We start from the raw sequence: 14,937 nt of genomic DNA on the forward strand, positions 1-14,937 counted from the left end.
TCAACTCGCCTCGGTTACGTACATAAATTTTGTGTTGGGTTTTAAAAATCCGTAGATTACACGTATGAATGTTTCTTTGAGCGGTTTTCACTTACCTGACAATGAGGCGACATATGTGTAAAATGGTCCATCTGATCAGTAATAATTATAAGAATTAGTTTAAAAGTAGAATAGTCGTAGACTGAGATTCTTTGTTTTTGAATTACACCTTGGAATATTTGAATGTGTAAGAACACCTTATGAGCGACATTGTTTATCAGTACATACTATTTGCAAGACGAATCATCAAAATTAGTTGCAAGCTTATGTAAATTAGATAATCATCGACGATTTAGTGTCATTTCATTAATGTCTAATTGAACATATTTTATTATTTTAACGTATTCGACTGAAGTGCTTACCGCACGTTGGATAAGAAAGAAAATTATTATACGCCTTGTCAAGTATTCTCATTTAAAGCATAAATATTTCACCACATTTATTAGCTCAATTTGTTGTTGATTGGTTCTATTTTACGGGATTGAAGTTAGTGATGTTGACGTACCGAAATATTGAAAAAAAATTCACAGTCTTACAATCTTAGAGTATAAATTTGAAGGAGTTGGAGTTGCAAAAAAAACTAGTATGTTTTGTAGTGATACGGTTTATTGCATTTCGGACAATCTTTTATAAACTTTTAATAAACGTACATCGTGATATTAACATTACGATCTTCAACCTCATTCAATTTTTGCTTTCGAATCTTAGATACAGTGCACCTAATTCAAAATTATTGTATTTTCCTTTTTCCTGCTGAAATTTTCTCTTAAGTAAACAAAAAAAAAAAACTTTTGCCCAGACCCAATGTACGTAAAAATTTTATTTGATAACTTATCGTTGTTAAGTGTGACGGATGCTGTACCTATTTTCTGTATATGTGTGCCTGGATTTTGGATTTCAAAACCTTTCTATTTCTTATAACGTTATTATCCTTATACAACGGTAGCTGGGAAAGAAACTTAGAAAGTATTCATCGAATAATTTGACTAATTTCTTTCATAGCAATGCAAAAATTTTGCGGCGATAAGAATATCGTTTTGCAGGCGAATTATGTTTCAGTTGCAAAATTAGAACCGTACTTGGGAGAAGTTTATCTGAAACTTCTTCAATCGAAATTTCTAATTACCAATTATTAGTAGATAACATCGATTGTTTATCAATATTATGGATGTGGGTGACGTGTGTGTGGCATGTGCGCAGGCGCGGAGAAAGAGGCAGGAGGAGATGGAGAAGATTCGCATGGAAGAACAACAACGAAAGCAGCAGGTAATGTCATATGGAATTAGTTCACCCGTGTATAATTCTTTAAAGAAATTGAAAGAAAAAAATAAGCTTAAATCTTAAAAAAAAAAAAAAAAAAAATGAGAACATGTCATCTTCTTTTTTGTTGCTATTGGCTGCTTCATGTCGCATGCTTTTAAACACCAATTTCCAAGATTGTCAGTGATATAATATTTTTGTTCTTGTATTATTTATTGTGTAAATTTTTTTTTCTCTTTTGAAAATAATAGCACATTCTTTTACACTATCAACAAAGTTTCTCGCTCATTGAATCATCATGTTGCTTTTCATAATTATCGTTAGACTAAACTTTCTCAACTATCCTAACAACCAAAGCTTTTAAATTTTTTACACGTTCCGATTTACCGTAGTATTCATAGCCCGGTAACATTTTTTGTACGCAACACATTGTAAGTTATTTTTATGTTATTTCTCTTTCAATGAATCTACTTACTGCAGATTTATAAGAATACAGTCATGAGAACGAATTGTTTCTAGTATTCCAGTTTAGATTTCTCAAAATACTCAATGCTATTATCAGCTACGAACCGTAGTAACAATCTCAATTAGTGATTGAACTAAGTGCCCCGGGCTGATCTATTGGTAAACTTGAATTATTGAAGTCTATAGTATTAAATCAAAAGTAAAAAAAAAAGTATGCTGGAGAAATTCATATCTTCACATAATCTTAGTGATGTACAGAACTCGTTCTTCTGGTTTGATCTCACTCTAAGGTCTGAGTTGTACTTGACTGTGAAATACTTAGAGATGCGTTGTTTGAATTCCAACTGAAAAAGATGATGGATGTGCTTGAAAACAAGACTTCCTTATATTATTTCAATCTAAAATGAACTTGTACTACAGAGAAAGTAGAAAGAGTCGTGTTTGAATATAGATTTTTAACGATGTCAATGGCGACATATAAAGAATTATTTTATTTTCTTTGCAGGAAAGAGAACTAAAAAGACAGCAAGCTGTGATGCTTAAGGAACAGGTGAGCACGACGAGGATGCTTTAGAAATTATCAATACCTATTATGGAGTAGATTAGAGTGTGTGCTGTAGACATAGTCAATGTTATGTTTCCCACTGCTTTTATTATTGTATACCGGAGAGAAATGTTAATGTTTTGAATTGAGTTTGAACGTAGGACATCTCTTTTTATAAAATACTATTTAAAAAATTTTACTTAAAAATTGCTTCTGTTTGTTTCTATTACGATCTAGTTGTTCCATTACAGAATATCATTTTACCATGCTGAGTATAATTATTGCCCGTGGTTTTTTTAGCCATATAGCAGTGATGGCGAGGTTTTCTTACGTGCTTTTCCTACTAAATCTCATACATCGCGATCATTTCAATTGCTTTAAATGCTGCCTGTTACTTTTTCATTTAATACATGTGATATTACTACCATGCCAAATGTCTATTTTAGGTACATGTTTCCTTGCTCTGTTGTGCTTTGCATCATGTCAACATGGCTGGGGGATCATGAATAATGAAAAACAAAGAAAGAATGTATTTTGTAATTTAAAAATACCTCACAATCAGACATTGTTAAATTACCGTCATTATGATGGATAAATGGACATCTAAATGTTTTCTTCAGTTTTTATGTGTGTTAGTTTTTCCAATTAGTCATTTTTCAAACAATTGCTTTTATTATGACGTGAAGTATAAGACGTAATATTGACACAGCAGTATAGTGGGGCCAGGTACCATTGAAATCAATTATAAAATCACCTTGTACAAATCGTTTGAAAAGATCCATCCAATATATCTACAGTTTCGCCATCACTGCTACCAAGTGATGAATAGCTCAGAGCTAATTATTATAAAATAAATTGCCAAACGGTACATTATTCTCCTGTGATACATGGTTAAATGAAGGACACAGAGAAAGAAGTGTCTAAGATGTTGGGTTAAATTTTTTGATGTAACGGTCAGTAACCAGATCGGTAAAAAATGTGGAATTTATGAATTAACAATGTTTGGCAAATCAGACATATCTATTTATTGGCAAGAGGAGATTTCGAGTAGCATTATATTCCACAATGTTCACCCAGGTTTGAAGTACTAAAATTCATTAGGTGGACTGGAACTTAGTGACTATTGCTACTTTTCTATTACAAAAAAAAAAAAACTTATCAAACCTGACGTAATATGTTTCGCTATTGGGTCATGTGAGTCTTGTTTTACTTCTAAGAAACGCTTTAACGATGTCAAGAATAGTATGCGATGTTACTGCTATTGATGTAAGTCATACGGAAACGAACGAATAGAGAATAAATTCCAACTGGCCACTTGTCACATAATTCAACAACAATCATTGCATCTGCATGTGTTTCATTAAATATGTAGACTGCGTATCATTGTTGAAATTTTGCAGTATCAGGACGAAACTTATATCTTCTCTTACGTTTCACTGGAAAATCATAGATTTTCAAATAATTTTACATTCTACCATGGTTCTAAGGACAGTATTGTATTGGCACTTCCATCTTATTCCACATTTTATTTTATTTTATTTTCTCTCCTCCTCCCCCCCCCCCCCCCCCCTCGCTTTTTATTTATTTATTTATTTATTTTTTTTTTCCATTGTTTCTTTGAATGTTCCAATTACTAGTACAAATTAGTACAGAAACAATCATTTAGACAAATATTAGTTCGAATGTTAGCGGTGGATTGAGCACTGGTGGACTGGATGTGTGTTTTGTGCCGCAGATGTACATGCAGGAGCTGAGCAAGCAGCGCGAGATGCTCTACACCGTCGAGCTGGTATGTCTCATACCTAACCGTAGCTTTTGAAACAAATACCATCCCACTCACTTAGTATTATATACTGCGATTTCAATGAAGGTTTGCTGAAGAATATGTTCACACATATTATGTATACTGCCGATACGTTATTTTCCCCATTAACCGCATTGCTTTGCTAGTGACTTTTCATCACATCACTGTGACGGGGCGTAAAAAAAATTATTATATATTCATTTTGGGAATTTGTTTTCTTTTTTTCCTTCACGCACCTTACTCTAATTCACAAATTAAAAATAAAAAATAACATCAAATGATGATACTTTTTATAACTAAATTAATACTTCTACTATGTTCAATTTACATACACTGAGTCAGTGTATTACACATTATTAATCGCTATCATTACCTCTTCGTTATAATCATTGGGCGAATGCTTTTTTTTTGTTTATTTATTTATTTATGTATTTTTAGGTCAATTTAAATTTCACTACTTGTTCGATTATCTCTTTAATTACACGTTCTATTAGGTGAAACTTATAGTAGATGTTAAACGTATTCTTTTCTTCTTACGAATTTCCAATTAAGCTGAATGTCCCAGTTTAACTGATAATTTTTCAACATACACGTTCAGTTTTTTGGTGGTCACATATCAAAAATAATAATTTTTTATTTCTCGGGTATCTAACAACAGACTTATATGATTACAAATGTTACAATGATCATTATTATGTATTATGCATGTTGTATGTATTGGAAGATCAGATAATTAATAATGGACACCATTCATCTTACCCTCTACACAAGGCTCTAAGAATGATTTGCATTAGTTGGTAGTGGGAATATTTTTTAGCTATCATCGATTTTTCTTCTTTTTTTTTTTTTTTTAAACAACTTACTGGTGATTTGGTATGAATTTTGAATGAAGGAAATACTTATAATGAACCTCAATAAAGATAGTATCGGATTTTTTGCGATTTTCTTCAAATGAACATGTTCATTTTTATTCCTTATTCGAATCCGTGTGTAGTTATGGTTTATACATCAAATGCATGAAATTGGGATATTCCTGAAATTATTCAGGAAATATTTGTCAAGGCTATCAAAACCTGTCTTGATCAAAGGTGTTTGGTATATATTGTAAGAAGTAATATTTTCATCCATGACATATCTCATGTTATAAATTTCGTGAATCAGAATGCGTTCAACAAAGCATTCACGGTATATGATAGGTAACTATTATTGATTGTGTAACATCTGTAGAGAACAAAATAACGATAAATTTCACGCGTGAATACAATGTAGATGACTAAAAAATTCCGGTCAAGTAGAACTATTAACATCATCTTTCACATTGTGATATGCATAACGCCAAAAAAATCTACTACCCGAATGCGATATTTGATAAATCTCTTGAAATATGTTTTTATTTAACTGTAGAATACATGTTACGTGTAACATAAAAAGAAAGTCAAGTTTGCTTATTATCGTTTCATTCATATCAATCATATCACAAATCGTACATTTTGTGGGTTTTTTTTTCCTTGCTTTATTCATTCCTTTTATCTTTCACTCGAACAAGATACCAAAAATAAATTATCTTCCACATTATGAAATTTGTTTAGTTGCACTTCTGTGTTGCTTGGTGTTACGTGTTTTGCTTCTTCAAAGTTAATAGCCGTGGACATGATACAGTTTTGATAAATAAATCAATAGATATCCTGTTGTAGATAAATTTACCAAATTTACCATAAACTTGTATTCTCTTATAGTTGATGCTGGCGTTAAAAACCATTTTTCATCGTTAATTTAGTAACTAAAAACACTTGTTACGTTGACGATGTTTTAATTATTATTATTATTATTATTATTATTTATTTTTTTATCGGATTTTTTTTTACCAGCCCTAATACTTTGGATATCGGGAAACTATGTCAAAGTCGATTTATTCTCCATCAAAATCACTATACTAAATCTGAATTATATCATAGTTGATAATGATTTTTTTCATAAAGTTTTTTAAATGCGTACTTCTCACGTTGATTAACCTGCAACTAACGTATGTCTACCGACTAATAAATTCAACGTTAGTTGTTTCATCCTTTAATCATTGAATATCATAATTTTTGAAAATAAATGGACGCTTATTTTCAGCCCAATCCTCCTTTTTTTTTAATTACTTTTTATGCATCATTACTAACGGCAGCCAGTAATAAACCGCCCATCTTAAGTAGTATGAAGAATCGCAGTTCGGTAGTACAAAAGTACACACTATTAATTCCTAGTAGATGATATACAAGAAGCTACACGATTTTATTACAAAAATCTGTTTAGTCATGATTTGAAGGTATAAATTAATTTCACTGTGAAGTAAAAGTGGTTTTGCCTGTATAATATACACATTATTTAAAATCATTCTATTCGTGGGGAATACTTGACTAATTGATTGATAACGAAAAAAATAATTTATTACACTGACTTCAGTTCACAATGTAAATAATTATGTTGCAGCAGCATACACGTTATAGCAATGAAAGACAGTTAGGTGATTGCCATTATTTCGTGATAGAAAATATTTGATTATTCTCAGACTAAGTTCTGGTCAACCTGTATTCGAGTATGTGACGGATGTAGAACAAGTTTGGGTTTACGTGATAAAACTTTTAACTTGTTGGAAGCCATTTTACTTCTTGCACGTCTTTTGAAAAAGTTGAACCAGAAAATTTATGTGATACTTTCAATACCTTCAGGATCATCGATACCGTATTGTAACTACCATTATTTGTCATGGCAATTGGTATTACCTATATGTTAACATTGCGAAAGCATGAAAAAAGGAAGATTGTTATTTGTACCTGTTCATATCCGATTACATAATTAGTTTGAAAACGAAAGCATAACGCTAATTTTTTGCAGTCTACATCTACGTATACCTTTGAGTCAATTCCATTAAAAAAACAAATAATTAGTCTCGTATTCCATGTTACCGTAGAATTGTGTTTACTTTGAAGAATAATGTTTTGTAATGATATCGATCAATGTCATTCAAGTTTATCTGTTGAATTTTGGAAGATACATACAAATATCTAAATCATTACACAACGCTATTATATACAATATAATGGAAAATGATAGGGTGTTGGTGCTGATCATTGTAAAGACCGATTATATCAGTTTGCGTAACTTTTGTTGAAACCCTTGTTACACTTATTTCTCACCACGCGACAAGTCTGAGATTTCATTCTGCTTATTCAACCATTACAGCTATCAAGTAAAAAGCTTCTCAAGACTATTATGGTTATTGTTAGGTTCAATCTAAATACAACATAGAATTTTTCATAGGTTGTGCACTATATTTCAAAACTTTACTGTTCGTGGTTCTTGCCAAATATTTTTTGATGCATGTAGAATCAATAATTTTTGAAACCCGGCTCACAGTTGAATACAATTTCTCCTTACATAGTTAGTTGTTCAGTAGCACACGAACTCATAAAAGTCCTAAAAACTAACTGAAATTCTAAATGTCCCAGGAAAGAGAGAGGAGACGACAACACATGGCATTAGTGAGGGCATTGGAGAATCGTAGAAGAATGGAAGAACGAGAAAAGAAACGACTAGAAGCTAGAGCTGAACGAATTGCAAATAAAGAAAAGCGTATCGAGCAGAGGAAACTTGAAATGGAATTGATTGAACAGATCAGGAAACCCGTTGAAGATACGGAATTGACGGGTTAGTATTTTCGATTTTCTATCCAGATACTGACAATCTTTTTTTGGCAAGGTTACCAATTATTTATTCGAACAACTAACTGTTTAGATGTTAAATGAAATGCATTTTAATGTTCTATTGCAGATCAAAAACCTCTGCCAAAGTTGAATAGGATACCAGGTTTGAAATTATCTGGTCAAGCATTCGCCGACATCGTCATGGTGTTTGAATTCCTGCACAATTTTGGCGAAACACTTGGTTTTGGTAAGTCCTCAGTTTGATTGGTGAAATAGAATTATTTTATATCTTTTCCAATGAATCTGTAAATTGATTTTTTTTCTCTTTTATATCCCCTAAAAATGCCTACTATACAAATTTATGCTGTATTGTACAAGGGAATTTTATTTTTCACTTATTTTCAATAGATATGGAGTCACTGCCTAGTTTGAAAAGTCTTCAACTAGCTCTTTTGAACGATGAGGAAGCTGAAGAGGAATTATTGTCTGTGATGACACATCTTTTAGTTTGTGCAATAGAAGATCCCGGAATTCCACAACCAGCACGTCATACTACTGGCTTAGGACAAAGTCTACGTCAAGCAGATATAACTCATGCCAATATCAGTGAAGTTCTGAGAATTTATTTATACGCAAACGCTACTGGTGAAGTCAAGGCTTTGACTGGCGTTTGCCTAGAGCGTGAAAGGGATAAGAAATTTGCTGATCACCATCAGAATGGTGGTGACAACAATTCGAGCTGCTCCGGAAAAAATGCTCAGTTCTATGAACATTTGCACAGTAACGAGACATGGAAAATGTCCGAAAAACTGAGAGATAAACCATTTTTAGCTTTAAATCCAACTGAAAAAGCACAAATGCTTGCATTTCTGTGCAATGAGTTACTTCAAAATAAGGCTGTGATAAAACAAATTGAAGGGAGCTTAGAAACTTTAGCGCAGATGAAAAAAGAGAGATTCGTTCTGGATACTAAGATCAGAAAGTAAGTACTTTTCATTTCTTCGTTTTGCAACTTATTCCTACTCAACAAACCACTAAATTCATGTACTTCAATTTTTCAAGTTATGTCTACTCATTGCATTAAAAAAAAAAACAACCGTGTTGAAGTTCTTGAACGTGTGATATTTTCTGATTATAACATTGAAATTACACTTTCTTTCCAGACTCAGACAACTACACAACAGAAAAGTACGCATGGAAGCAGTGGGTGTTATAGTGAACAAGTCTGGCGATACAATAACAATAGAGAAAAAAGAAGGAGACGAGGAATGTAACCCATCAACGGCTGCCGGAGCCACACCTACTTTGGATGAAATACACCAAGAGGACGAGGTCGAAGACATGTCAGAAAATGAAAGTGAAGGCACTCAACCTGAAGAGGTAATTTTTCATTCTTATATCTGACTTCAAAAATCAACATCACTTCTCCACTTACAGCTAGTTTGATCATCTCATTCAGTAACTTGAAACGAACACTCCGCAATCTACAGAGTCGATAATTTGCCTTAGACGAGCAATATGCCGTTTTCGGGGTTCGTTGTACCTGAAGCTGCAGTAGTTATCATTTGAATCTGACATGTAGCATTAGATCAGTATTTAGTTTTCTGACCGAGCATTTATTGCCAATACGGGCAGAGATCTACAGAAAAAGTTGATACGGTATGCTTGGCTACCACACTCGGTTTGATTATTATGGCCACTGATATGCGTTTACACATCCGTAAAACATGTCTTCAAAAATCATGGCATATGCACGCCGAGACGTTTGACTTATTGGAATTGCTATGCTAACAATCACTTGGAAAAATGGTTGATCTTGTATATTCCAACACCTAGTTGTATTGAACTATTGCCACTTTGTAGCGAATCCATCCATTATATCAGCCTTCTATCGTATTAGCAATTATCAGACAAATGTTTCATCCAGGGTTGTCACTCTACTTGGAAATAACCGGAAATAATCGGAGGTTTTTGTCTGTATTGGAAAAATTACACAATGTTACAGTCTTCAATATATACTTAGCGTGATTTTAATTAGAACAAAAAATTTAAACGTATGAGTGAAGTACAAACTCTTTGAAATAAATAATGTATGATTTTTCACGATTGTTTAAATTTTTTCGTTCATAATTTTAATTTCAAATGACAGAAAATATCTGAAAATTAAAATATTGTATCTGAAAAACCTGGCAAATTCGGAGAATCGTACAATCCAAAATGAGTGACAACTCTGTAATTAGAGTTAGATAGAGGTATGGATGACACATAAGTGAAAAATATTTGATGATCGAACAGGAGGAAGATAAGAATCTATCTGGAGAAGAATTGGGAAAGAAACTAGATCGTCTTTTGAAAAATTCCGAAGAACAACTACAAAAATTGAACAGTTCGTCGAAACAACTTCGCGCTCATGTGTTGGGGCAGGATAGGTATTGGCGAAGGTACTGGGAGCTGCCGTGTGCAGGCGGTATATATGTTGAAGCAATGGAAAGTGCAGAGCCCGAAATTCTTGATGTTCAAGCTGTACTAGACGTAAATTATAAACCTACACCCGAAGATGAAGAGATACAAGAGCAGGATATGGTAGAAGAAACGACAGAAAAGAAAGACCTTAATGATGAAGTGTCGAAACAGTCGCCGACAGATGACAAACCATGTCCCGAGGAAGTTGAGAATGTTGAAGTTAAGTCTGAACTTGATGATGTTAAAATGGAAGTTGATGAAGTTAGCTGCAAGGAAAAACTTGAAAATTCCATAAAAGAGGATTTAACGAGTGTGAAAAATGAAGTTAAAGTGAATATTGACAGTATTAAATCTGATGCGAAAACAAATGTCACATCCGAAGAGATTAAACAAGAGACTGAAGTCCAAAATATTGAAACCGCAACTGAGCAAATAAAGAATGAAGAAAATAATACAGATGAAGAAATAACCGGTTCGGTCACGAAAACTATGGAAGATAAGATTGTAGAGACTATACCGAATGGAGAAAAATGTAACCATGTAAATAATTCTCACTACCCAAATGGCAAAGAATTGAATGGAACATTTATTTGCGGTAAGTTTGAAACATATTTGGCACTAATGAAACTTGCATTAGCTTTATGCCAAACTTAGAGTTGCAGCGTAATCGCCCATGGTGGCGATTTAAAATACTGTTGCTGTATTCAATATTTCCAGGTTTTTTTTCTTTCTTTTTTCTTTTTTTCTAAATTTGAGGAAATACATGAATGTAAAAAACACAGGAAATATCCTTGACACCTTAGGTAGCTGATTATGAGAACATACTCTCAAATCTTGGATGTTGAGCTTTATCGTTTCTTAGTATCTAACACGCTATTGCCCTATAAATCGTTACTACATGATTCAAGACTAAATCTCAAATCTCGTGATATTTTTCTTATGCAGGTGGAAATACTGAGCCTGTTTGGTTTTCTATTTTCCCTCGGGAAACCTGTGATACACCAGGCTCGTGTACCAAGGCTATTTTTGGAATAGCAGAGACAACAGAACTCAGGATACCTGTATTTCCTCCGCCTTCTAGTCCATCCTATGACAGGTGCGATAGTCCAGCACCCTTGGTTTTAACTCAGGATGAAGCTACTCAGTTAGAACACTTGAAAGTCCACGGTTTGCCTCCAGCTGGCGATCCGAAACCAGTGCCAGAAGGTGAGCTATTCCATATATTGACAACTATACATATGTAGGCCACCCAGTGATCTTTCTTTCTGAGAAAAGTCTCACCAAAATCACCGATGAAGAACAACAGTTTGGTTCGTTACTTGTACATACATACATGAGTTGCAACGAAATCTGAGTGGAACACCAAACTGGAGTTTCCTGTGGGTCATTTTTGTATAAGTGGTGCAACATATTTTTTGCATTTTTCTCTAAAAATGGCGGAAAACAAAGTATTTGGATACATATTTTTTTTTTTTTTTTTACCTCAACAGCTTCGATTCGCATCGTTATTAGAAGTAGAGAAATTAAAAAAATACACTCAGGTTTCAATTGATCTAGTGTACAGTTTATGTCGTGAAAAACATATTGTGCACTTTTAGGGTTCAATATTCATTGTATAGTATAACGACTAGTTATACTGTCTTTTTGGAAATTGTGACTGTTGTTTCAATGGGAAAACCTACTTATTTGTCTCACATGTCATGTGAATGATGAAATTTTGAAATGAATATTTGAAAGCATAGCAAAGTAATCATATGAATTTTGTATAATGCAGAACTTCGGTATGGTTGGTGGAGAGTATCAGACATTGATACTTTTCAAGCGTTGTTGGAGAAACTTCACTCCCGTGGTGTGCGAGAAAAAGAACTGAAACGGACAACTTGGGCAACGATGGAATCTTTCTTAGCTATAACAGGGAAAATTCACGTTGACCCTGGTAATACTGCAGCTACAGATTTACAAGGGGATGATGATGAGAAAGACATTCCTACGCCAAGACCTGATAAGCCTGATGACTGGAGTGAACAAGTGGCTTTGCGAGTCGATGCTCAGCTACTGGAGCAGGTTGAAGCACTCGAAGACAAGGTTGCCAATGCCAGTATGCAAGTTAAAGGCTGGAAGTTACCACCCAGATCTGGTACAGACGAAGCCGAGGAATTAGAAAAAATTAATGAAGTTGAACAAGTTAGTGCTGTTGAACAAGCAAGACAAAGGCTATTATCATTAGAGGCAGCAATCGAGAGAAGGTATCTTAAACCACCTCTCGGTATCTGGTAAGTTATATAACACAAGCAACTTAAGTTGGTTCATCCAAAAACAGTACTGAGTAGAGCTGCGGTTAAATCATTCACGTATTCATATGAATTCGAATCGTTGCAGTAATCAAACGGAAACGATTGGAAAGAAATTGAATTGTTTGAGGCGTATTAAAATTTATACAAAAGAATCGAATAGAAATGGTTAAAATCGAAATTGTATATCACAGATGAAATTCTTTTCATTATCTTCCCCTTTAGTGGCTAAGAGAGGACTTGTGAAAGTCAGTTTATTAGTGAACTAGGTTAAGGATTGTTACACGAAAATAGTTTTTCATGTGACAATATGTTTTACATTACAGTACCGGAGATCCAAATCTTACGGCTCTTAAGGCAGAGCAAGCAGCTGCAACAAATTCCATTGTGAACAACTCAGATTCGAATGCTCTTGGGCCACCACCTATTGAAGAAACAACGCCACGGGGCCTCAATAACTGGCGAGAGGCAACTGCTAGGGCGCATACATCAGCACAGCTGGCAATGGCGCTTTACATGCTGGAGGCCAGCATCGCCTGGGACAAGAGCATCATGAAGGCAGTGAGTCTAACACCAGCTAGAAACTCGGTCTGCATCATGCTGCGAAACCGCTGCGTCTCACTCAAAGCTACCACTCAATACAATCAGCTATTGACTACTACTCAGGCCTCTGTGGGTATTCGCACTAACTTACTAACCGAATTCTCTTTTCATTCTTTCTTTCTTCCTACCTTGAAGGGCATCCGAAGAGAATGTTATCAAAGTTTAACTTGCAATACATTGTTGCGCATTGACTATGGAACATTTAAATGCTAAACCTCATTAAATATGGAGACTTTGAGTAGGAAGAGTATTCGCATACCCACTAAGGCTTAATGTTCCTTTCGGCTCATCCGGTGTGCTATGAAAAAATAACCTTTACACAAGCGGTTCTTTGGCATGATATATTCATGTTTTTTACCTCAGGAGCACCGAGGTAATAGAATTTTTATTTTGCTTCGTCTGGTTTTTGCCAATATTTTCCACGTTGTATTGGGTATCCGAAATATTCTAATTCCTAAAAGTCTTCATGTATTCAAGAGTTATTCGGATACCTGAAATATTTTAACGTAGACATTCTCTGGGAAAGAAATGTTGAAATTACAGTATACATGTTAGGAATATTTGAAATTCAATCATTTAATTATAAGAACATCAACATTCACACAGTGAGTTCAAAGCAATGGTATCACATTACCTTATTATATTGTCTAATAAATTTCTCTTTAATCTGTAATTACATGAAACCCTAAAAAATGCTCATGCAAGGTTTTACTCATAGGAATTTCAATATTTATAGTAAATATCAAAATTTCTTCATCTACCATCATCAACACTTTTACTTTTTGATACCAGGCTAAACTGGCAATATTTCTATGCTTGTATTCAATATTGCAAACGTCTTTAAACATTTTCAAATGATGAGTAAAGCTTTTCATCAAATATCATTAACAAATTGGCCTGTAGACTTGACACGTTTTTATAAATTATTTTTGCTACTACACTACAGTATTTGTGCGCACACCATAAATAAACGGACAAACACGATCCAGATAACAATATTCAACCTACAGATGCAATAAATGGTTGTATTGCAGTTTTCACGTAATAGAAATTTCTCGTGACAAATTGTAAGGTTCCTAAAATGTTGTTTATGAAACAATAGATTACAATAGTATAGACGTTGAGCTATCTTTTTTGTCCATGCAAAGGCTTGAATTTTATATTGAAAAAGAATATGAGCATTTTATTCCGAATCATGTGTTATATTATTTTCTAATAAAATTTCAGATTTTTTTTACAACTTTCCACAATGCATTTCCAATTTTCTCGTTTGATCTAAAAGTTCCTTTTTTTTTTATTTTCTTTTTTTATTCTTAATCAATTTTTCTGTTTAAAAACGGTGAAATCTTGTATTCTTTTCTTCTAATTTACGAAGTTGAAGCAAGTGGTAAGCAAATTACAGCAAACTTTTGATAGAATGAAGATAAAGCATTTTTCACAGTATTCAAAAACTAAAAATCAATATTATATTTTCATATTTAAAAAGGTTGTTTCAGCATTCATGTTATTGCACAATCAGTTTTACAAATGGATATGAGAAGCATGTTTACTGCAAAAATCGCATTGTAATTCGTTTTTGCATCTACAAATTCATTCTTTCATATGAAATATGATATATTGAAACAGCTAGAAACAGCTAGAAACGTTCCAATTCACGTTCCAAACTTGTATGAAATACATTACAATTGTCAATAATAATTTTTTTATTTGATGTATTCGAATGTGTATACTGTATAGTACAGAAATTGAATTTGTTCTTTAAATTATCACAACATTCTC

The 14,937-nt window shown here is 33.5% G+C and overlaps 1 protein-coding gene across 16 annotated transcripts in view; it reads left to right on the forward strand.

Moving 5' to 3' along the window:
* LOC124215960 (bromodomain adjacent to zinc finger domain protein 2B) overlaps window positions 1–14,937 on the forward strand; it is a 116,452-nt gene that overhangs the window by 94,900 nt on the left and 6,615 nt on the right. For 5 of the 16 annotated variants that reach the window (XM_069135663.1, XM_046619933.2, XM_069135666.1 and 2 more), the window contains 11 exons: window positions 1,240–1,305; window positions 2,270–2,314; window positions 4,044–4,097; window positions 7,607–7,805; window positions 7,929–8,048; window positions 8,210–8,783; window positions 8,965–9,181; window positions 10,097–10,859; window positions 11,210–11,470; window positions 12,039–12,537; window positions 12,882–13,227. In XM_069135663.1, coding sequence (XP_068991764.1) covers window positions 1,240–1,305; window positions 2,270–2,314; window positions 4,044–4,097; window positions 7,607–7,805; window positions 7,929–8,048; window positions 8,210–8,783; window positions 8,965–9,181; window positions 10,097–10,859; window positions 11,210–11,470; window positions 12,039–12,537; window positions 12,882–13,227 — 3,144 coding nt within the window. The remainder of the gene's footprint in view (window positions 1–1,239; window positions 1,306–2,269; window positions 2,315–4,043; window positions 4,098–7,606; window positions 7,806–7,928; window positions 8,049–8,209; window positions 8,784–8,964; window positions 9,182–10,096; window positions 10,860–11,209; window positions 11,471–12,038; window positions 12,538–12,881; window positions 13,228–14,937) is intronic. The other 11 variants (XM_046619937.2, XM_046619944.2, XM_046619935.2 and 8 more) reach the window with 6 other exon arrangements.

Source organism: Neodiprion pinetum, chromosome 4 (assembly GCF_021155775.2).
Source record: "Neodiprion pinetum isolate iyNeoPine1 chromosome 4, iyNeoPine1.2, whole genome shotgun sequence".
Taxonomy (NCBI): domain Eukaryota; kingdom Metazoa; phylum Arthropoda; class Insecta; order Hymenoptera; family Diprionidae; genus Neodiprion; species Neodiprion pinetum.